Consider the following 24,302-nt stretch of genomic DNA (forward strand, 5'->3'; position numbering starts at 1 on the left):
TGCATCTTCTCAGCAATTTATGGGCTTAGAGAGGTGTCCAAAGCACTGAGAGGTCAAGTGACTGGCCCAGGGTCACTCAGCCAATATGTATCACAGATGGGACTTGAACCCAGGACTGCCTGGCTATGCAGTACACCACATTGCCGCTCAGCAATAGCAATGAGAACTGGCTGTTAATTACATGGAGCTTTAAGGTTTATAAAGCACTTCATATTCATTATTTCATTTAATTCTCACAGCATTGGGGTAGGTGCTATAATTATCTCCATTTCATAGAGGAGAAAACTGAGACTTCATAAGGTTAAATTGTTGGCGCTGTCATTGTTCATTGTCAGATAAATGCCTAAGGTAAGACACCCAAGTCTCCTGACTTCAAGCCTATGCCACAGTTCCTATCTATAAGGCATGCTTCTTGTTACATGACAAGATACATTCCTGAAAAGAAGGTGGACAAATTAAGATTTTTTTTTTATCATATTTTAAATTATACTTTAAGGGCTCTTTCTTTAGAAGAACCCAATTGGGTAGTTTTTGCAGATAAAGAATCATATCACAATGTGCAGGGGAAAGAACACTAGACTCAGAGTCATAGAATTTGGTTTCAAAACCAACTTCTATTTACCACCTTTCTCCCCTTGAATACATCACTTAATCTCTTTTGGTCTCAGTTTCCTCTTTTGTGAAAGGAGAGGACTGTATTAAATGACTCATAGTTCTCTTCCAAATCTATGATCCTACATGTAATAGATGCATGAGGCAGCCACCCCCATGCATCAGACAAACTAATCAATGCATTGAGGTACTTCTCTGTTTCTGTGTTTCCAAACTGTTCCTCTACTCAGCTAGACTTATTCCTCAACAGCAAATGTATTATCTATCACTTCCAGCTTTATATTTAGATGATGCAGTTCAGGTATCCATGTTTCCTCTTATATTTTTGAGTTCAGCCCTGGTTCTTCTGCCACAAACCCTCATCTGCACTGATGAGTAATCAAATTTATATTTTCTATCTATAATCTGATAAATCATATTTGTCCAAAAATTATGTGGCAGTCATATCTTTCCAACATATAACAGTTTGTCACATTTAAAATCTCAAAACTCTTCACTGCTTCCATTCTCTTTTGACTCTGATCAGCAACAGACTTTGAAAGGATAGCACGTTGCATGTGACTCTATAAGCCTGATATGAAATATCATCCTCAGATTTCTTGTTTTGTAAGATTTGTTTCCTCACACTGGCATACTGCTAAGGATTACTTGCTTCACCATCCTAAATGTGGTAGCATTAAGGATTTGGGAGTTCTTCAAATTCTTCCATTCCCTGACAAATTGATTTTAAAAAGTGATGTATTTCTAAGAAACCTTCTTCCTTAGCAAGATTATTAGACTATTTGGAATCATTCCTGTTATTTTCAATATAGCTGAAATATACATACTTTTGTGGAATCAGACATTAATTTATAGTAATAACTTTTAATCAAGAGGTAGATTTTTGTGTTTTTATGTCAGTCCATCACTATTATCTTAAATATTTGAACTGTAGCTCCTCCTGTGTCTTAAACCTGGACCAAGTTTGATTTCAAGTTTTCTTCAGCATTACAGTCAAGTTGTAAGCAGCGATGAAATCATAACCCAATATAGACATATAACTATATGTAACTATAAATATACCAGATATGACAATATGTTTATTGGTACTTTATTTAGAATATTCATTTATTTCTACTCAATACATATCTTTCAAAAGAATATAATTTAATAACATTTCTTTCAACCTAAAGGTCCCATTAAAAATCCAGTCTTTGCCATGACAGTGTAATGGAAAAATCCCTGAAGTTATGGTTAGAATATTTGGGTTTGAGTCCTACACATCCTACTTACCCTCAATGTGACCTTGATAATAACAATGAATAATAATAATATTATATAATATGTATTAATATATGTTATTATTAATATATAATATATGTTCCTATGTTATTCCTATATTATATATTATATATAATAATATTCTTTTTCTCTGCTTATCCTCTTGCTCATGAAAAACTTTGGGGAAAAGGCATAGAATGCCAGAGATCAAAATGCAGTGGAGTTGAGAGTGCAGAGTGTAGCAGTGTAAATAACTTGAGGGTTGTGGTAGCAGAATTTATGGGGATGAGCTAAAAGAATGAAGATTATTTGATCTCAGGAAGAGAAGACAAAGAAGGGAATACATGAGAGAATAGCAAGAGATGATCGAAAGAATGAGGGCTGTAATAATAAGAACTGGACAGTAATAACGGTAATTACTGAGCTCATTATTAATAGTCACTCTCATTTACATAATGCTTTGCATTTTACAACTCCAGGATCAAATATAAAGTCCTCATTTTGGCATTCAAAGCCTTTTTATAACCTACCCCCTTTCTATTTTTCTAGTCTTGTTTCACCTTATACCACTCTGCCCACCCTAGGGCAACTAGGTGGTACAGTGGGTAGAGTACCAGTGCCGGAGTCAGGAGAACCTAAGTTCAAATCTCACCTCAGACACTTGACACTCACTAGCTGTGTGACCTTGGGCAAGTCACTTAACCCCCATTGCCTCATCCTGGGTCATCTCCAGTCATCCTGAGGAATATCAGGTCTCTGGATTCAGATGATTCTGGAGGAGAAGTGAGGCTGGTGACCTGCACAGCCCTCCCTCACTCAAAACAAAGTCAAGTGCAAGTCATGTCATCGTTTCTCTGATGGCATGGTCTTCTTCAACAACGAAGGATGAATATACACACAAAGCACTTTCCTTATCAACAACCCTATGAGGTTAAAACCACACTCTACAAATAGAGAAACTAAGGCTTCAGATATTTACTAGCTGGGCAAGTTACTTAACCACTGTCAGCCTCAGTTCCCCCATCTGTAAAATGGAGATAATAATAGCACTTTTATGTCAGGATTGTTGTGAGGATCAGATGAGATAATGGTCATTGTAAAGCACATGGTATACAATAAGCGCCTTATAAGCGTGAGCTTCCATCATCATGGAGATCATAATAATAGGTAGCATTTATACAGAGCTTCTTGTGTACCAGACTGTGCAAAGTGCTTTTAATAGCACCTGTCTCACGGGGTTGTCTTGAGGATCAAGAGAAGCAATAGATGTAAAGCACTTTGCAGATCTTAAGACCATATATAAATGCCAGCTATTATTATTCTTACCCTCTGTGCTTTTCCTTTCCTACAGGGGACTGCTGGTTCCTGGCCGCCATTGCCTGCCTGACCCTCAATGAGCGCCTACTTTTCCGAGTTATCCCCCATGATCAGACGTTTACTGAAAACTATGCTGGGATTTTCCATTTCCAGGTGAGGTACTAGGACTTCCAGGAGGGTGTAAATGGGGAGGATGGTGGGGTGAGGCATATGGTGAGCCTTGGCTTTGAACTCGGGGAACTTTGCTTGGCTGCTGACCACCAACGTGACTGAGGGCAATCCAATTAAACTCTGTGGGCCTCATTGTCCTCATCTGTCTCTTCTTGCTTGAATTTGTATTCTTACCACTTAGCACTGTACTGATATGTGCTTGATATGCTCTATCTGTGTATCTGTCTATCTATCTAGCTATCTATTTAACTATCCACCCATCCATCCATCCATCTACTTATCTGCCTATTATCTATTGACCTACGTACCTATCTGTCTAGATATCTCTCTATTCATCCATCCTTCTACCTATCTACCTGTTATCTATCTACCTCCATACCTATCACCTGTCTATCTATTCATCCATCCATCTATCTGTCATCTATCTACCTGTCTGCTCTCTATCCATCCATCTACCTACAAACCCTAGGTACCTACAAACTCTATCTATGCCATATGCCTATTTATTTATCTGCCTATCATCAGCCTACCCACAAATCTATCTGTTTATCTAACCTATCTATCCATCCATTCATTAATCTACCTATCCATTCATCTACTTATCTGCTGTCTAGTTATCTATCCTATCAATCCATCCATCTGCTTGTTTACCTACCTTTCATCCACCTATTTATCTATCTGCCTACCATCTATCTACCTACATATCTATCTATATATCCATCCAACTACCTATCTATCCATCCATCTACCTATTTATCTGCCTATCCATACCTATCTATACATACATACATATTAAATACATATTTATCTAACTATCACCTATCCACCCATTCATCCATCCATCTATCCATCCATCTATTTACCTGTCTGCTAAAATTGGGGGGTGGGGGGTTGCAGTAACAGTCCTTATCCTGCCTTTGCCACAAGGCTAAGAGGGAAAATAGATATGGGTAACCCCTGCCTATTGGTGGGATAGGGAGGGTAGAGAGAGGAAGAAGGTGGAAGAACAGGTGTCCATCTCTGTCCAGCCTATAGCCCTGTTTATTGTTGGAAAATTCAGCTTCACCATGTGCTCCAGATGGAGCTGGAAGGAGAGAGATATCCTGTGCAATAGCAGGTCATTCTATTTTAGCATCTCCAGCTGCTGAGGCTCTGCTGAGACTTGCAGCCCTTCCCAAATATCTTCTCAAATCCCTAGCACTGTGTTTAACCCTCCAGGGAATCTGTGTGGGCCACTTGGATACAATGGTCCCCCAAGGCAGGGCCTGCAGCTGTCTTTCCATTTCATTTTAAAATTGGGTGCATACTAAGTTCACAACTTACTTGAATGTCTTTTTTTTAATATTAATTTATTTGTTTTTAGTTTTCTACAATCACTTCCATAAGTTTTAGATTTTCTCCCCCTCCTTCCCTGCCCCCTCTCCGAGATGGCTTGCAATCTTATATGGGTTCTACACATATATTCTTATTAAACACATTTTCACATTAGTCATGTTGCATAGAGGAATTAAAATGAATGGGAGAAACCATGAGAACAAAACAAAACAAAGCATAGCACAAGAGAAAACATTCTGCTTCATTCTGCATTCCAATTCCATAGTTCTTTCTCTGGATGTGGATGGCATTTTGCCTGGAGTCTATTGGGAATGTTTTAGCTCCTTGCATTGCTGTGAAGGGCTAAATCTATCTGAAACAGTCCTCACACGCTGTGGCTGTTACTGTGTTTAATGTTCTCCTGGTTCCGCTCCTTTCACTCAGCATCAGTTCATATAAGTCCTTCCAGGCCTCTCTGAAGTCTTCCTGTTGAACATCTTTTGCTGGCCTTTGTTGCCAAGTAAAATATGCTTTATGAAGCATGAATATGAAGTGTTGACCTGAAAGTTTGGTTAAGGAAAGACAACAGGCTAATTGCATACATTTTTATTCCCTTTAAAGTTAACAATTAAACCCACAGAACCAGAATGAATTTCTGACTGACTAATACAAAAATGACCAAGCTTAAATCTGTTTTAGGATAATCCGAGGTGGTCTGTGTCCTTCAGATTTATGGTCTCCATGAGTGATTAACTAGACCATTAGAAAGGAATTTCTTTTTTTTTTTAAATTTATTTTTAACACAGTTTATAACAGATAAAGCAATTCAAACTTTTAGTCAGGTGATACTTCTTTTTTAAAGCTTTTACAATATAGACCACAAAAGAATTTTTTTTTAAACATTAACCAACTGAGACACAAATAATTTTTATTTTGCTAACTTCACAAGCTCTTAACCTAATTGTCTCCACTGAATTACTAAGAATTAAAGGACCCTAACTTATTGTTGTTGGTCTAAAGTCCTATGCCTAATAGCTTAATGTTAGACAACCTCGGATGTTCTCCTACCAATAATCTATAATTGAACAGGTCTGGTAGTAAGCTTACACACCTTTTGACTATAGGAAATTGCCACCAAGAGTAGGGACATTGCAGGGATACAATATCTCCCCAACTTCATGTCAGCTCCAGGCAGGATTAGATTATCCACTTGCATTCAGTCGGGCTTAAAGTCTGCCAGGTGTCAGTGGGGAAATTGAGTCAGGAGAATCCCACCTCAGCCCATGCTGAACAGCTGCTCTCCCACCCTTCCCTTGAGATCACTTTATGCAGTTCATACCAACATCTCATCAGCTTACTGGCATCATGGATTAGAGGCTCAGATCGCCTTAGAAAGGAATTTCTTAATTCCATAGGTTGTAAATACAATAAGATAACAGAGTTGACAAAGTTTCAATTGAAATTATGACCCAGGATATCTGTGTTTCCTTTACCATTAACATGCCATAACATAGTATATGTCCACAAAATATTAAGATATGGAAAACATCCCATTATTCAAGACAGTGTCTTGGGTTAAGGGTCTTGTAAGGAATGTTAAGTCAGCCCCATCTGGCTTTGTTGACGTAGGAAGAGGCATCCTCCGAGTTTACTTCAGAGAACAAAGAGACTGTTAGATCCAGGCTCTGCTTAATTCAAGCTCTGGCCCTTATTAAAATCCAAAATTTATATGAAATGATTACCAGAAGTACGGATAAATAAATCACTTCGTTGGTCCCTTAAGCCAGAGTCACTCTAACATTTGCTAGAAGTGTCCTTATCTCACCAAGCTGTGTTAGAGAAATGAAGACTATTGAGGGCAGGCTATAACAGGTTCATCACACATCTAGAGCTGGAAGAAAACTCAGAGGCCCTCTGGTGTGATAACCTCCCTTATTTGATAGTCACAATTCATTCACTTTTTAAAAATTTAATCATTTTCAATTAGTAAGCATTTATTTTCTCTCCCTCGCACTCCCACTTTCATATTAGAAGAAAAAGAAAACCTACATAACAAATGTACATAATCAAGCAAAGCAGATTCCCACGGTGGCCATCCATGTCCAAAAGTGTCTCATCCTTCATCCCGATACCGTTACCTCTCTGACAGGAGGTGGGGAGCAGGCTTCCTCTTCAGCCCTCGGGGACTCTCATTGCATTACTCAGAGCTTTCATGGGACTTGGATTTACAGTAATGGGATTTCCTCCTGGAGTAGACCTGTCTTCAGTCAGTCAGTCAGCTAGCATTTATTTAGCACCTACTGTTTGCCAGACACTCAATGACGTGGTGGGAATGCAAAAAAATGTAACAAGTAGTCTCTACTTATTTTCAAAGGACTCCTGACAAAAAATGTTCTCCACCTCCAGAGAAAGAACTCTGAGGGAAAACTGAAGTTTTATATATATACATATTATGTATCCTACATGTAGTTTTCTTTATTTTTCTTGCTTGTCTGGTGATATGGCTCGTATGGAAATATGTTCTGCATGATTTCGCATGTATAAGGGATATATTGCTTTCCTTTTCAGTGGATGAGGGAGGAAGAGAATTTGGAACTCAAAATTTAAAAAAGAATATTGAAAATAAATAAATACTTGTTTATTTGTTTTAAGAAAAAAAAATAGTTTACACCCTTACAGACCTCAAGCTTTCATTACTTTGGCTGTGGAAGCAGTAAATTCACTGTTTGCTCCCTAGCTTTGCCTTTCAGATTTCAGCAGTATTAGAATCTAATAACCAGAGTCTTTGGCTTCTGCATCCAGACTTTCTCCCCTGAGCTGAAAAAGATACATCTAGGGGTATGGTAGTAAACATTTACCAACCAGCCCTGGAGGGGGGGGAACCATATACAAAATATGCTTATGAGTTTGTTTCATCTGCCTCATTACCATTTTCTCCATGACTTTCTTCAGTTTAGATAATTAACAAAAAGACAAATCAAGCCCTGGTTTGTAGCATTTTTTGATTTGTGAAATGTAAATGCTCATACTGAAAATTGAAGAGTCAGTTCAAGCTGGCTCTCGCGTACTCCTGAATTTGTCCTTTCTCTGACTCCATTAGCACTTGCTGTCTGTACCAACCATATGTTATTTAATATACACTTCGTGCCTCGTATCCTAGTTGTTGTGTACCTGTTGCATCTCCAACTAGATCACGATGTTCTTCAGGGTGAGCACTATATTCTATACTTCTTTGTATCTCCAGCATGTGCAGCATCGTTCTTTGCACATAACTGGCCTATAATAAGTATTTTTGTTAAATGAATGAATGATCCAGAGGTAGGCATATTAAAGTATTCCGGATAGTGTCTCATGATGTAAAATGCTGGAGTTAATGGTATCTCAGACTTCCAGCTTTGTTCAGCCATGTCCAACTCTTGTGGCCCACGGACCACAACACACCAATACTGTCCATAGGGTTTTCTTGGCAAGGATGCTGGAATAGTTTGCCATTTCCTCCTCCAGCTCATTTTCCAAATGAGGAAACTGAGTCAAACAGGGTGAAGCAACTTGCCCAGGGTCACATAGCTAGTAAGTGTCTGAGGCTAGATCTGATCTCAGGTCTTCCTGACTCCAGGCCCAGCGCTCTATCCACTGAGGTCCCTAGTTGCCTTATGTAAAACTTAGGATAAGGAAAAACCAATATATCTGAGTCTGCTGAGTAATCATGCTCAGAAATCATTTAGGATTGCTGGACTAGGGGCCTTGCTCATCAAGGCTGATGTGAATCTCTCCAGCTGTCTCTCATGCCTGGAACATTTTCTCTCCCCATCTCTGACTAGTAACTTCCCTGGCTTTCTTTAAGACCCAGCTAGAACCCTACGTCCTAAAGGAAGCCTTCCCTAACCCCTCTTTCCAGTGTCTTCCCTCTTTTAATTATTTCCTGTTTATTTTGTAAATAGTTTGCTTTGTATATATTTGTCAGCATGTTGTCTCCCCTGCTTCTTGAGATCAGGGACTGTCTTTTGTCTCTTTCTGTATTCCCAGCACTTAGCACCCTATGATGCCTGGCTCATCGTAGGCCCTTAATAAATGTTTATGGATTCCTTATTAATTGATTGATTGATGTTTTCCTTCAGTTCTGGCGCTATGGAGACTGGGTGGATGTGGTTATTGATGACTGCCTCCCAACCTATAACAACCAGCTAGTCTTCACGAAATCCAACCATCGCAATGAGTTTTGGAGTGCTCTGTTGGAGAAGGCCTACGCAAAGTAAGATAATGTTCTTGAATTCCCAGTACTGGAAAGAGGAGATAGGTTGTAGAAACTGTCTCAGGTCCCATGACACAGAGGTGTGTGTGTGTGTGTGTGTGTGTGTGTGTGTGTGTGTGTGTGTGTGTGTGTGTGTGTGTGTGTGTATGAGGTGGGGACAGAGGGAAGAAGAGAAAAAAAGAGGGAGGAAGGGAAGGAGTGAGAGAGGGAAAGAGAGAGAGGAAGGAGGGAGGAAGAGAGAGGGAGAGGGAGGGGCTGAATGGAGGGAGAGAGAGAGAATGAAAGCGTGAAACCAATTCAGAAAGGGCCATCTCATAAGTGAAGTCAAACCTCAAAGAAAAAAGAAAAAACATCCTTCCTTCCATCTGTGCTGAGGTGGGGACTCTGTCCGTGAAATACTGCACACGTGATCAGACTTTTTGGTATAATAGTTTGGTGAACTATTTGTTTTCTCAAAGCATTTCTTTCATTTTATTTTTTACATCTCTCTGGGGTGGGAAGGGTAAAAGAATCTATTTAGAAATGTAGGTGTTTTAAAAACAAAGGCTATCAATAAAATCTTAAAGGATGAAAAAGTCAATGAATATTATGAAAACTAAGGCTCATCTACACGACAAGCAGCTCCAAGTTGTAAAAATTCTCTAATAGAAATAAAGACTTTGCCTCCTTACCCTGCAGACTCTCACAGCAACTTTGTTCCAGTTCTCCAATGACCCAGGCATTTACCAATGCTAACTGTCTCTGGAGCTCAGACATCAGAGGCCCACCTGGTTCCAGCTTATCAACCTAAAGCTGGTTACCTCAGGTGAACCATGTGAGGTACATTGCCCTAGAACTTTGTGATCTGAAATTTTCCTTCTTATTTCTCCCAAGGCTCCATGGCTCTTACGAAGCCCTGAAAGGTGGTAACACCACAGAAGCTATGGAGGACTTCACTGGAGGAGTGACAGAATTCTTTGAGATCAAGGATGCTCCCAGAGACATGTACAAGATCATGAAGAAAGCTATTGAGAGGGGTTCCCTCATGGGCTGCTCCATTGATGTGAGTCCAGGGGTGTCCAGGTGGGCAAAGTATCATCCAAGTCCATTGGTAAATGGATAGCCACATGATTGACGCCTTCCCTCGTGATAGTAGTAATGTCAATTCAGAAACCACTTAACAAGGGAAGCAGGAACTATCCCTATTTTTTGGAGAGTCAGAGGATTCCTTATGACAGGGTCATTCTATTTGTAGGTTAGTATCTGGGTAGGTCCACTCCTAATCTTGAGTTTGAGTAGGTTTCAGCCTAGATAACTAAGAATTCTCTAGGTCTGAGTCTTTGATGACAGTTTTCCACAAAGCTTACTTGTACTGTGGAAAGCTTTCATATTCTCATAGCCGAATGAGCCTGTATCTTCTGGGGGAATAAAAGCTTCCAGGTCATTAGTTTGGGGCTTTGTTGTAGTACCTTATACATATCCAAGCTGTGGCCATGGGTGAGGAACCTGTGGCCTCAAGGCTACATGTGGCCTTCTAGGTCCTCAAGTGCAGCTCTTAAATCAAAGGGCTACACTAGGGGGCCACACATGGCCTCGAGGCTTCAGGTTCCCCACCTCTGTTGTAAACCAGTCTACTTCTCAATTATCTACCAGTGCTCAGCAGTGGAACAAATAGAGAGAAGGTAGGAGGGTCATTGAGAAGACAGACTGCTTCTCTGTTTAAACCCAGGGTCCTCAATCTCTCTTTTGGGTTGTGGACCCTTTGGCAGATTGGTGAAGCTTATGGTCTTCCTCTCAGAATAATGCTTTTAAATGCATAAAATACATAGAATTACAAAGAAAGCCGATTATACTGAAATAGATATCCAAGTAGAAACAAACTATAATATTATTATATCTAATAGCAGGTCTAATAACTTCAATAATTTCAAAGTAATGATGAGCATACATGATAGAGATAAGTGCAATAACTGTGATGTGATATAAAATATCTGTAATTTCTATTGGTGACAAAGTCACTGGTACTGGTAATTCCTTCCTAGAATATTACCTACATTATATTGAAGGGAATGTCAAATTTTAGTTAGGAATTAGTAAAAATAATATCTTTTTGTTTAAGTTCCTAGATCCCCTGAAAAAAATCAAAGTCCATGGACTTTGGGAGTCCATGGACCTCAAATTAAGAACACCTGGTCTAGAGGGAAGGCAGTGACACCTTTCTACATGTGGGATGCTCAAGGCTTGTTGGTTTCACCTCCCCTTCCCTGTGGAAGACAGGAATAGACTTGAATTCCAGTCTCTTCCATGGATCCTAAATGTGTCACTCGTTACTGTTCATGGTCACTATCCTTCTCTGGGCCAAGCATCTGCCCCTTTTCTTCGGGATTCACCAGATGGGTACAGTTCAAATCTAGTACCATGACTTTGATGGAACCAACCAATGCAACATACCCCTGCCCATACGAAGGAAAAACAGGATTTTTCTCTCTACATTTTCTTCCTTTATTGCCTTATTTTCATCTTTTTCTTTTTCACTCTTAGAGCTTCCATTTTTCCTCTTTTTCCTTGGCTGAGTTTGCTTCTGTCCTTAATGAATTTCTTGTTTCCTTTCTGCCCTCTTTCTTTCCCTCTTCCCCTTCTCCCCCCAATCTTCCTTCACTGTCCTATCTCCCTCCTTTCCCTGTCCTCAGGATGGTACAAACATGACCTATGGGACTTCTCCTGGTTGTAGCATGGGGGAGCTGATTGCTAGGATGGTGAAGAATTTGGATAACTCCCAACTGAGGGATTCAGACCTAGATCCCAGAGGCACAGATGACAGGCCAACCCGGGTTTGTATGCCTGAGACAATGAGTAATCCCTTCCCTCTTGACAATACTTACCAATTCTCCTGTCTACATGATCCTTCTTGGTACTCAGATCCTTGCCTTTCCTTTGCATAGTGCTAAATGTGCAGACAACTTGAGGCTTTGGAACAGACTTAACTGAGAATGCTGTAGTCTAGGAGTTGGGATACCTGGGGACTAATTCTAGCTGCCAATAACTAACAAACTATTTGTGTGGCTTTGGACAAATCACTTCCTGGCTTTGGGTCTTGGGGAAAAACTGCTTCCAGGTCACTAGTATGGGACTTTATTATGGTGCTTCACACTATTATCTATACAGGTTATAGACCATTCTATTGCCCAATTACCTACCAGTGCTCAGGGGTAGGGCAAATAGAGAGAAAGTGATAGGGTCAGTGAAAAGGCTGAATACTACTCTATCTAGATCAAGGGTGTTCTTGGTGTTATTGGCAATTTGGTGAAACCTGTGGCTCACATTTTTAAACGTATAAAATAAAATACATCAGATTACTGGGAAAATAATTATATTGAAGTACAAAAATTTGTAAAATAGTAATATAATTGGTCTGATAGCTTCAGTCATCTCAAAGTGATGGGAAGCACAAGGTTCCTCTTTTCTTCAGTAAGAGGGTGGGGAGACCCGGGTTCAAACCTTACACTGATACTTACTCAATTGTGTGACCTTAGGGTGAGTTACTTCCTGTCTCTGAACCATGGGTTCCTCCTTTCTATAATAAAGAAATGAGACTAGAAGAGGGATGGGATTAGATGGAAAAGAAGCATGATAGAATGGAAAGAATGTCAGAGTTCAGGGGCCGAGTAATCCTTCTGACTTACTGCTCTATGGCAAATCACTCAACCCCTCTGAGACTGTTCCCTTATAAATTGGGATAGGAATTACTTATTTTACAAGTTTATAGTGAGATATGTTTTATATACTTTACATTAAATTATATATTTTTACATAGCGAGATATTTTTGAGTATTCAAATATATTGTTATTATCATCGTTATGTCTGTCCTTTCTGGAATACTCATGATTCTGTGACATTCCAAGGCTGTGAAGAAAGGCAGTGTATTGTTCCTTCCACCTGAAGAATTTTTCTTTGGTGATCCGTCCAGATAGTGAGTCCCAGGAAGTTTCGACATTATTTATAAAACAGGCAGAATTACAAAAGAGACACTTTCATCTTTCTCTCTCATAGTGGGGAATATCATAGAATTACAGATTTAGAGCTGGAAGGGACCTCCGAGACAACCTGGTCCAATCCTTTTTCACTTTACAGATGTGGAAACTGAGTCCCAGGGAGGTTAGACTCAGGAGAATTCAGACTGCTGCCCTGTCTATAGATAGTGCCTAACTCCCAGGTTCTGCTCAAGGCTTACTGATAAAACTTCTCTCCACTTCTGAACAACTAAATTCCATTTTCTTTGACTTCTCACAGATGTGCCATCTTTCTCATCCATGAATTAGAGGATGAAAAATGAGAGAACCTCTTATCTTATCCATCCCTCTCAGGGATACAGGCATTTGTCTGTGACCTGTGAGGATGGGAGCCATGAAAAGTCTAAGTCAGGCTAGGGCTTGTATTCCAGAAATCCTATGCTGATCCACGTTTCTTCTGCTGGCATTGCTAGAAGGGCCAGAGTCTAAGCTGTAGGAGAGAGTCTAGGGACCAAAGAATCAGAGATCTAAAGACTGAAAAGGCACCTCAAAGGTCATCTAATCCAACCCCCTCATTTTATAGATGAGGAAACCAAGGCATAGGGAAGGGAATCGATTCTCCCTAAATCACATGGATGGTAAGAATTTAAACCAAGTTTCTCTGACTTTACAGCCACAGGTTTTCCCATCAAACTGAAGTATCTGTGTTATCAGGCAACTGAGAAGGAGGTGGGATATTGGATGCTAAGAGGACCAGGATCTCCCTGGGCTTCTGTGTTGCCTCTTTCCTGACTATTTCAAGTTCCTGTCAATTCTCCTTTATATAACAAATGTAGCAGAAGCACCAGGCATGGCTCTTCCCCAGCATTACTGTGCATGAGCTCATCCCCTGCTTGGGAAGGTCTCCGGGGATTCCTACAACATTTCTTGGATGTCAGAGATCAAGTGAGGTTGGAAGGGTGACAAAGTCAGGATGAGGGGAAGAGAGAAGCATGGAGAAAGAAAGCAAAGATTAGGCTGTTCCTTTTATAATGACCCAGGAATGGTAAACCTAAACGAGCTGCCCTGGGGGTGGGGAAGTCCCCACCCCCCACTCATCCCCCAGACTGCCATCTTTCTACCCTTCTGAGAAGGGTATATAGTCCATATAGTCCAGCCCATAGGTGAACAATAATACCCGTTACCGCAGGCCAGACAAGCAAGTTTTCTTCCTTTGCTTAGCACCTAGCAGGCATTTAGTAAATGCTTTTTAACTTACTGTGGTTGAAGATTGTTATTGAAGGAAAACCCCCTCTCTCAAGGCAGCCCATTACATCTTAAAAATAAATAAATAAACATATTATCTCATTGGTGTAGGGAATCCCCAGTGAGGAAATCCTTTCTGCCAATGCAGCTTGGCACCTGCTGTGTGTGTACCTCAGTCTTAGAGTACAGGTTGAGGTTCAGTGATTGGCCTGGGGTTACATAAACCCAAGACTTTCTAAGTGCCAGACCAGCTCTCTCTCCATAATACCACACTAGTATTTCTTTTCTTCCCCCTTTATCTTTTTTTTCACCAAGTATCTTTCTAGCTATTGCTCCCTGTCTGTCCTGTGGATTGTAGGAGTGAGTATCCAAGATAAGCTTAGGGGTTTAGGGAGCATCAGATTTTCTCAAATTCCCAGAAAAGGTCTGGGTAAGAGTGGTGCTAAACAGACCTCTAGACTGTTCCCATTACGCGGGCACACACACACACACACACACACACACACACACAGACACACACACACACACACACACACACATACACACAGACACACACACACACTTCAGATGAAATGAGTTCTCCGTTGATTTGAATGGCAGGGCCCTTACCCTTCAGCTTTGGACCTGATTCCTGTCAGGAGCAGGGACTAAATCTTTCCGACATCCTAAAAGCACCACTGACGTGGCTTTAAGGGGCAAGGAATAGGAACCCCACTTTCCTCCCCCCAGGACTATGCACATGAGCATAGGCTTAGGAACAGGTGGGGGGATCTTTATTTTCTCTGACCTCTAAACCTTGAAAATGAGCCTGAATTAACTTTGCCCCCACATAACAAAAGCTGCTGTTCCCCCCTCCGGCCACTATTCATGGCTTGGCATAACTGAGTCTGCAAGTGGTGTGTTCGGGCACCATTCTTATCTCTCTGAAAGTCTATTTCTTAGCACTTTGGTGACACAGTCCCATCTCCAAACAAGGGCCAGTGCCTATGTGTGTTTTTATTTTGTCGTTCGGTTGTTTCAGTTGGGTCTGACTCTTTGTGACTCTATTTGGCATTTTCTTGGTAAAGATACTGGAATGGTTTGCCATTTCCTTTTCCAGCTCATTTTACAGATGAGGAAACTGAGGCAAACAGGGTTAAATTACTGGCCCAGGGTCACACAGCTACTGAAGCTGGATTGAACTCAAGTCTTCCTGACTTCAGGCCTGGTGCTCTATCCATTGTGCCACCTAACTACCTATATGTATGTGTATGTCTGTGCCTATATACGCATGTGTATATGTGTGCATCCTATGTAATTGTACACATACAGGTACATATGTACACATTTGTTTGTGGTATAAACATGTATGTGCATGTGTGCACATATTCATATGTGTCTTATACATATAATATTAGAGAAGGGCCTAAGTTCATCCTGTATTATATAATAGCTGCCAACACTTTCCTGTTGGATGTCGAGGCACTTCCTGATTTGGTAGATCCATAGTTATAATAATTGTAGCAATAATTAAAATTATGGCAAAGAAGATGAGTTTAAATTCCGTCTAAGACACTTGCCAACTGTGTAACCCTGGGCAAAGCCATTTAATCTCTGTCTACCTCAGTAGGTAGATGAGATAGGGATAGTAATACCATCTATCTTGTATGGTTGCTGTATCAAATGAGATATTTGTCAAGGTGGAACATAGTGGGCACTTAATAAGTGTTTATTCCTTTATCTCCTTTCGTCCTCACCGCAGGTCACAGAGGTAGGTGCTGCTATTATGCATTAGAGCGGGAAACTGAGGCAAAGAGAAGTTGTGAGTTACCCTGACTCACGCAGCTAATAAGTGTCTGAGCAGGATTTGAACTCGTATCTTCCTGATTTCAAAGCCAGTGTCCCATCTGCCACACCAATTGATGGCAAGGGTCTGTGTGTTCTCTGCTAGGACCCTCACTAAGAAGTTTAATTTAAGTCTTTCCTTAATTTTCCCTTTTTAGAAAAGAGGAAGTATTTAGACAGATCAGGGAAATAGCATGATATGTAATATAGCACTGATTTCAAAGTCAGAAATGTTTGGGTTCAAGTCTCACTTCTGATATATCCTGGTTGTATGACCCTGGGCAAGTCACAACCTCTCAGTGCCTTAGACAACTCAAACTGTAATTAACAGAGAAACATATCAACCTGCTTTGGTAGATGGAGTTTCTACCTCTGGGATATCCCTATCCCAGTGAAATCCCAAGTCCACTCCCCTTCCCCATCCCTTGTCCTTGTGTAGGCAGAAAAGAGGATTCTCAGGTTAGAGGCCAGGGAAGAAGCAGGATAGATAAAGGGTAACAGTACCCAGATGCCCAGGCTCCTCTCAGTAGGAGTTCCAAGATTCCAGACCTCAGGTCCACTTCATGGCCTTGATGTTCCCTGTTGGGAGGGAGGCTGCTTGCCCATGGGCCAGGTGCGAGAAACATGTGAGAAGTTCCTGGACCGTTCCTGGTCTTGTCACTGACCTCCTGTCTGCTTTGGGCTCCACAGACCATTGTTCCAGTGCAGTATGAGACACGGATGGCCTGTGGGCTGGTCAAAGGTCATGCATATTCAGTCACTGGACTAGAGGAGGTAAGTGTGAAATCATAATAGCATAGAATACTATATGTAAGGTTTGCAAAAGCATTTTACACGCCGCTTCCTCTGATCCTCCCAACCACACCCATGAAGTAGAGATTATTATCCCCATTTTGCGGATGTGGAAATCAAGCTTGAAAAGGGACTTGCCTCCTATCATATAGCTATTAACTATGAGACAGGATGCGAATTCAGGTCTTACTGACTCCAAGTCCAACACTCTATCTACTGCTCCTGTTAGCTACTGGCCAGGCTAAGCTCCAGTTAGTGATGAGCAAAACTGGGGTTGGCAGGATAGCTTGAGTCATCCTCCTACCAAGATGGGAGATGAAAAGTCAGGAGCAGATCTGTCTGTGCCTAGATATCTGTGGAGGATGCTCAGCTGGCATGACAGTGGGGTTCTAGGGAGCAGAGACCTAGGGGGCAACTACTTCATGGAAGGGGAGTCTAGCCTAGAAAGTTCACGGATAAATGTTTTACTGAATTTTAGTTTATTTTTTAGTTAATAAGCATTTATTTTCTCTTTCTACCATTCCCCCAACTGAAAAGAAAAAGGGAAAAAAACTCGTAGCAGATACCTGCTTGAGCAAAACAAGTTCCTGCAGCATCTAATTTAACAAATCAATGTGCTGTTCTGCAGCTTGAATCAATCACTTCCTAGTCAAGGAGTGGGGAACGTAATGCATCATCATTTCTCTGGAGACATGCTTGGTCCTTTGTCCTGATCAGAGTTCTTTCTTTCTTGTTTGTTTGTTTGGGGTTTTTTTTTTGGAGGCAATGGGGGTTAAGTGACTTGGTCAGGGTCACGTAGATAGTTAGGCGTCTAAGATCAGATTTGAACTTCGGTCCCCCCGACTCCAGGACTAATGTTCTGTCCACTGTGCCACGTAGCTGCCCCTTACTGCTCAGAGTTCTTAAACCTATCAAAGTAATTTGTCTTTATAGGGTTATTGTATATTAAATTCTTCTCTTGGTTCTGCTTATTTGACTCTGCATCGCTTCATAAAGTCTTACCAAGTTTCTCAGAAACTATCCATTTAATCATTTCCTACTGTATAATAATATCCCATTACATTCATATACCACAATTTGATTAATCATGTCTCAGCTGATGGGCACCACTTTGGTTTCTAGTTTTTTTCTGCTCCAAAAAGAGCACCTATGTGTCCTCTTTCATTTTCTTTGTTTCCTTTGGGAAAAAGATCTTAGAGAATTATTTTCTAAGAGAACACCCTCTACACAGAGGGAAGGATCCACAGGCATGGAGCATTACATATATTGTCAGATTTCTTTCAATGTTTTAATTGCTTTTACTCATTTTTGTTTCTCTTCCTCTTTTTCTTTATTTTTTCTTTAACTTTTTTATAAAAGGTGACTCTTTAGGATGAGGAGAGAAAGGGTGGGAAAATCAGGCAACATGAAAGCAAAAGCGATCAATAAAAATTTTCTTAGGAAAAAAGAAATTATTGGGGAAACTGAGGGAAATTATTTTGTAGAGGATTGAGAAATTCCTTCTCGCACTCTCAGAGCTCTGTTAGCCTTCTTCCGAACTCTAACACCCTGAAGGAGAGCATCACACATTTATATACTCTTCTCTCTTCGGTCCCTATGACTATTCTATGTACAAGACTCCCTGTCCTATGCATGAGGGATTATAGATGAGGTTTAGAGAGTTTAAGGGACTTGCCTGAGGTTTCATAATTAACGAGTACGAGAGGTGAGCCCAAACCAGATCCTCCGATTCCAGATGGTGTCTTCTTTCACTGTTACTTCAAAGGTTTGTAATTCAGTCACATTAATGTCAAGTTTTTGATTAGGACACCCTAGGCAAGTACCACCCAGACTTTGGTGAGAGTCAGAAGGGGCAAACTCCTTTCAAACAGATGAGCTTGTTTCTTGCCTATGCCTGGCACCTCTTGAGCACTTCATAAATGACTGTTCATTGACTGATCGTATTTTGCCCAAGACGACATTCAAAGGAGAGAAGGTGAAGTTGGTGCGGCTGAGGAACCCCTGGGGTCAAGTGGAATGGAACGGCTCCTGGAGTGATGGGTAGGTGGGCAGAGACTCCCAGAAGGGAGACTCTAAGGGTAGCAGGGTAGGGGTGGGAGGGGGGTAGGGAATGATGAGCAAGCATTTATTAAGCACCTACTATGTGCCAAACATTGTGCTAAGTGCTGGGGCTACAATGACTAAAATGAAACAGTCCCTTTCCGTCAGTCAGCAAATATTTTTTAAAGCACTGCTATGTACCAACACATTGCTGTATGTGTGGGTGTTCATCCTTCATTGCTGAAAAAGACCATGCCATCAGAGAAATGATTACAACCAACACCGTGCTAGGTGCTGGGGCTACTAAAATAAAACCGTCTTTTTCAGTCAATCAATAACTATTTATTAAATACCTACTATGTTCCAGGTACTTTACAAGTATAATCACATTTGATCCTCACAAGAACCCTGGGAGGGAGGTGCTATGATTATCCCCATTTTACAGGTGAAAAAACTGAGGCAGACAATGGTGAAGTGAATTACCCAGGGTCACACAGCTAGTAAAAGACTGAAGCTGCATTTGCACTAGGTCTTCCTGACCCCAGGTCTACCTAGCTGCTTCACATAGTGCACCACTTGGAATTGTGGCAGTGAAGATTTTTGTTCAAGAATACAATGGACTAGATGCTGTCCATCTTTGAGATTTCGCGGTGGCAAGGACTTGGGGCAGCTTGGCCACCACTGGACCCTAGTTGGCTCTAGGCAGGTTGGATTTGCTGGGATGCAATGGTACGGTCTCTGAAGTGGTCTTCCTTCTTATGTGATACTCTTCTCCAGGTGGAAGGACTGGGCGCTGATTGACAAGGCGGAGAAATCTCGCTTGCAGCACCAGGTGACAGAGGACGGAGAGTTCTGGTGAGTCTAGGATCCACAAGGCCATCACCATCTTGGGGTTGGGCCCAGAGCCCTAAGACAGAATTCAGAAAGAGAGCCTCAGATCTCAAGTCCCATTTAGATACCGCTAGCAGCGGGAATCTCAGTTTCTCCAAAACTTTTGGCTACCCGCCATTCTGAGCCCCGGCAACATATTTTCCTCAAAGCCAAGGGATAGGACTAATCACTGAGTCCCACATTGTTTTCAGAACAACCATGATGGTTCTACAAATTTCTACACTCCCTAGAAGGTAGACAGTGCTGGGATGACCTCCCCGAGTCCATCACTGCCTTCTCCAATACAGAGGGTGTGTTTGTATGTAGTGATCTTGGAGGGAGAGGACATACTCAGATGATGGTTTGGTCTGAATATCATTTACCTCCAGCATGGATGGCATTTTCCCAGATAAGATCTCCAGCTCAGATATTTTGTGTTTTCCTGCTAAAGACACACTCACTCAAGTGAGCAGAACCAGGAAACCACTGTACACAGTAACAGCAACGCTGTGCTGAGTTGATAGACTTAGCAACGCAATGATCCAAGACAATTCCAAAGGACTCATGACGGAAAATGCTCTTCACATCCAGAGAAAGAACCATAGAGTCTGAGTGCAGATCGAAGCAGATTATTGGCCCTTTCTTTGTTTTTTCATAATTTTTTCCTTTTATTCTATTTCTTCTTTCACAATATGATTAATATGGAAATATATTTTACATGATTACACATATATGACCTGTATCAAATCTCTCCTATCTTAGGGAGGAGGGAAGGGAGGGAGAGAGAAAATTTGGAACTCAACATTTTAACAATTGTTAAAAATTTGTTCATGTAATTGGAAAAAATAAAATACTGTTTTTTTAAAAGATCCACTCACTCTAGAGCTTTGCTATTCCATCAGCCTCTCCTTCCTTACCTCCCCTTTCTCTACTTTTACCCTCTAAATATTCTCTACTCTGGCCCTCTAAGGATGTCCTATGAAGATTTCATGTATCATTTCACAAAGCTTGAGATCTGCAACCTCACGGCTGATGCCCTGGAATCTGACAAGCTCCAGACCTGGACTGTGTCTGTGAACGAAGGTCGCTGGGTGCGGGGATGCTCTGCGGGAGGCTGCCGCAACTTTCCAGGTAAGAAAAGAAACTGTCAGGAGGAGAGCTAGTTTCTCAGGTGAGTCTGACTGTTAACTCTGCTCAGAGTTTATGCACACAGAGATGAGAGCCTAGCTACTGTTAGAAATAGTTAGCAGTATGGTACAGTGGAAAGCATCCTGAGGGAAGCTAGGTGGTGCAGTGGCTAGAGTAACTGGCCCTGGAGTCAGGAGGACCTGAGTTCAAATCCAGCTTCAGACACTTAATAGCTGTGTGACCCTGGGCAAGTCACTTAACCCCAATTGCCTCAAAAAGTGATTTAACCTTGATGAACATCGGTTGCCGTATTGTAAATAGGGATTCTTCCCACCTGAGAAGGTCATTCAATTCAGTGGCCTAGGATCATGGGCACTGACACAGATCAATGGGGTCAGAGTACATTTCAGGTACCACATTTTTAGGACATTGAAAAGCTAGAAAGCCAGGATGGTGAAGAGCAGAGGTTCCCAAACTTATTTGAGTCAGAGGACCTGGATTCAAATCTTGCCTCTGGTATTTATTACCTATGTGATCTTGGGTCAGTCAGTTAGCTGCCCTGGCCCTCAGTTTTTTCACCTGTAACATGAAGGGGCAGCTCCACGTTGGACTTCTTGCTTCCCTTCTATCCCACTCCAAACTCTACTCCACATTGAGATCTCTAAAAGAAAGATATTATCGTCACTACGCTATTCAGTGGGTCACTAGGGAGTGCAGTGGATAGAGTGTTGGCTCTGGAGTCAAGAAGACCCATTTTTTAAGTTCAAATCTGACTTCAGACACTTACTAGCTGTGTGACCCTGGGCAAGTCACTTAACCCTGTTTGCCTCAGTTTCCTCATTTGTCAAATGAGCTGGAGAAGGAAATGGTAAACCACTCTAATATCTTTGTTAAGAAAATCCCAAATGGGGTCATGAAGAGTTGGACAGAACTAAAAAACAACGAATGTCGAATTGTTTCTCCTTCATCAAGATAAGATGTATTGAGAGACAAAGTTGTGTAGTAAAAAGATCCCTGTACTGAGGAGTCAGATGAGTTGTTGTTTAGTCAATTAGCTATGTCCGACCCTTCATGACCCCATTTGGGGTTTTCTTGGCAAAGATACTAGTAGGATTTGCCATTTCCTTCTTCAGCTCATTTTACAGATGGGGAAACTGAGGCAGTGTTAATTGACTTGCCTATAGTTACACAGCTGGTGTCTGAGGTCAGATGTGAACTCAGGTCTTCCTGACTGCAGACTTGGTGCTCTATCCATGGAGCTATCCAGCTGCCCCTACGTGAAGGCTGGGTTCAAATCCTACTTTCCAACAATTGGTACATGAACATGGATAGACAAATCATTTAACTTTTGGAGTCTCATTTTCCTCAGCTTCGAAACAGCACGGCCCTCACGGGATTATTGTGAAGATCAGAAGAGACAATGTATGGAAAGCACTTTGAAAACCTTAAATACAATTGTTCCCATCATCCTACGCCCCTGATTGACTTTCCAGGAAACTTTCTAAAATCAGGGGAAAAGTGCACAAATACTAGGGACTGGAGGCAAAATGTGGTGTCACTATGAGGCAATATTGGAATACCTTGTTTCTCTTATTGTTGTCCTTGCCATTTATATTGCCAGTCATGTACATTGTTTTCCTGGTTCCAATCTCTTTCCTTTGCATCAGTTCATGTAAGTCTTCCTGTACTTCTCTGTAGTCTTAAAAGTCATTGTTTCTTGCTGCATTCACGTGCCACAATGGGCTGAGCCATTCTCCAATTGATGGGCATCTACTTTGTTTCCAAGTCTTTGCTACTCTAAAAACTGGATAGAAGTTTCCCCTTAATATCAAGTGGCCTAAACCTTCCTCCTTCCCCCCTCCTCCATTTCCACATCTTGCTCTAAGTTCCTCCCTCTTGAGCCAACAACAGTAATAATAGCCCTTATAAAGTACTTGAAGGTTTACAAATGACTTTACATACATCTCATTTGATCCTCACAAAGTCCTGTTATCTCCATTTCACAGATGAGTAAACTGAGGCAGACAGAGGTTTAGTGACTTTTATATACAACTGCCAAGTATTTCAGACAGGATTCAAACTGAAGTCTTCTTGACTCTAAGTCCAGTTCTCTACTTACTATATTATCTAGCTGCCTCTACAGAATTAATCTAATCCTTTTCCCATGTGACAACTCTTAAACTGTTTAAGGCAATTCTCATCTGCTTTCAGTCACTTACTAGTTGTATGACCCTGCGCAAATTATTTAACCTCTGGCTACCTCAGTTTCAGGGTTGTTGTGAGAATAAAATGAGAATGTTTACAAAGTATTTTGTAAACCCCTACCCTCTTCTCCTCTTTAGGATATAAGCAATTTCAGTCCCTTCAATGAATATTTATCTGTCACAATCTTAATAAGGAAAGGGAATGGACCAGTCATTTATTAAGTGCCTACTACGTGTTAGGAACTGTGCTAGCCTGGAGATAGGTACTATTATTTCCCCATTTTACAGATGAGGAACCTTGAGGCTAACAGAGGTCAAGTGACTTGCCCAGTTATGTAAGTATCTAAAGTCATATTTGAACTCAGGTCTTACTAACTTCAAACCCAGCATTCTATCTACTGTACCAGCTAGTGACCTGAGGCTCATAGGTTCCCAATGTGCAATACTGCCCCCTAGAGGGTGCTGGAATGATCCAGGGGATGGTAGTAGTCTTGGGTGCAATTGAGGGGCGTTGAATAAAAATAAGGGGGCAGTGGAAGCATAAGGAAAGAAGAAAGATAAGAAAATTTTGGGAAAATGCTCATACAGGTTTCATCTGTTGTGTGAGAGAGTTAAAGGAGTAGTGTTTACATTATTTTCCAAATAAACACACAAAATGCAAGTTATAACCAATGAGTGGTCAAGTGTGCCAACAAGTCTTAACAAGCAAGTGTTGGCAGGCAAGCGTTTTGCACATTGTCGGGAAGTCCAATATGCATCGGCAGGAATATGTACATATAATGACTTGTTTACAATATGGTTTACAATATGTTTACAATATTGCATCATCAAAATTACAAGGCAGGAAAAAACCCCACAAATTTACAATAAATTATTGTATTTAAGAAGCATCATTTTTTTTAAAAAAAATTATATTTTCTTTAAAATGACACAGATTTCAAAACACTATCAAAGGGTTGAAGAAAGTAGATTTTCAGAGAGGCTCTGAGCAATTTTTTTTTAAAGGGGTGGTAGGTCAAATAAATTTGGGAACCTCTGTTCTTCACCATCCTGGCTTTCCAGCTTTTCAATGTCCTTCTAAAAATGTGATACCTGAAATATACTCTGACCCCATTAGTCTCTGTCAGTGCCCATGGTGCTAGGCTACTGGATTGACTGACCTTCTAGGGTGGAAGTGAATCCTTATTTACAGTAAGGCAACCAATGTTCATCAAGGTTAAATCACTTATATAAAGTTATATAACTAGTTTCTAGCGGACTCAAACCCAAATCTCAAAGCTGAG

The 24,302-nt window shown here is 41.1% G+C and overlaps 1 protein-coding gene across 4 annotated transcripts in view; it reads left to right on the forward strand.

Annotated features, from left to right (window-relative positions):
• Positions 1 to 24,302, forward strand: part of CAPN3 (calpain 3) — a 79,817-nt gene that overhangs the window by 38,959 nt on the left and 16,556 nt on the right. For 2 of the 4 annotated variants that reach the window (XM_072622761.1, XM_072622762.1), the window contains exons 3-10: positions 3,224 to 3,342; positions 8,793 to 8,926; positions 9,800 to 9,968; positions 11,596 to 11,736; positions 16,676 to 16,759; positions 18,732 to 18,817; positions 19,595 to 19,672; positions 20,658 to 20,818. In XM_072622761.1, coding sequence (XP_072478862.1) covers positions 3,224 to 3,342; positions 8,793 to 8,926; positions 9,800 to 9,968; positions 11,596 to 11,736; positions 16,676 to 16,759; positions 18,732 to 18,817; positions 19,595 to 19,672; positions 20,658 to 20,818 — 972 coding nt within the window. The remainder of the gene's footprint in view (positions 1 to 3,223; positions 3,343 to 8,792; positions 8,927 to 9,799; positions 9,969 to 11,595; positions 11,737 to 16,675; positions 16,760 to 18,731; positions 18,818 to 19,594; positions 19,673 to 20,657; positions 20,819 to 24,302) is intronic. The other 2 variants (XM_072622763.1, XM_072622764.1) reach the window with 1 other exon arrangement.

This window comes from Notamacropus eugenii, chromosome 7 (assembly GCF_028372415.1).
Source record: "Notamacropus eugenii isolate mMacEug1 chromosome 7, mMacEug1.pri_v2, whole genome shotgun sequence".
NCBI classification, from domain to species: Eukaryota; Metazoa; Chordata; class Mammalia; order Diprotodontia; family Macropodidae; genus Notamacropus; species Notamacropus eugenii.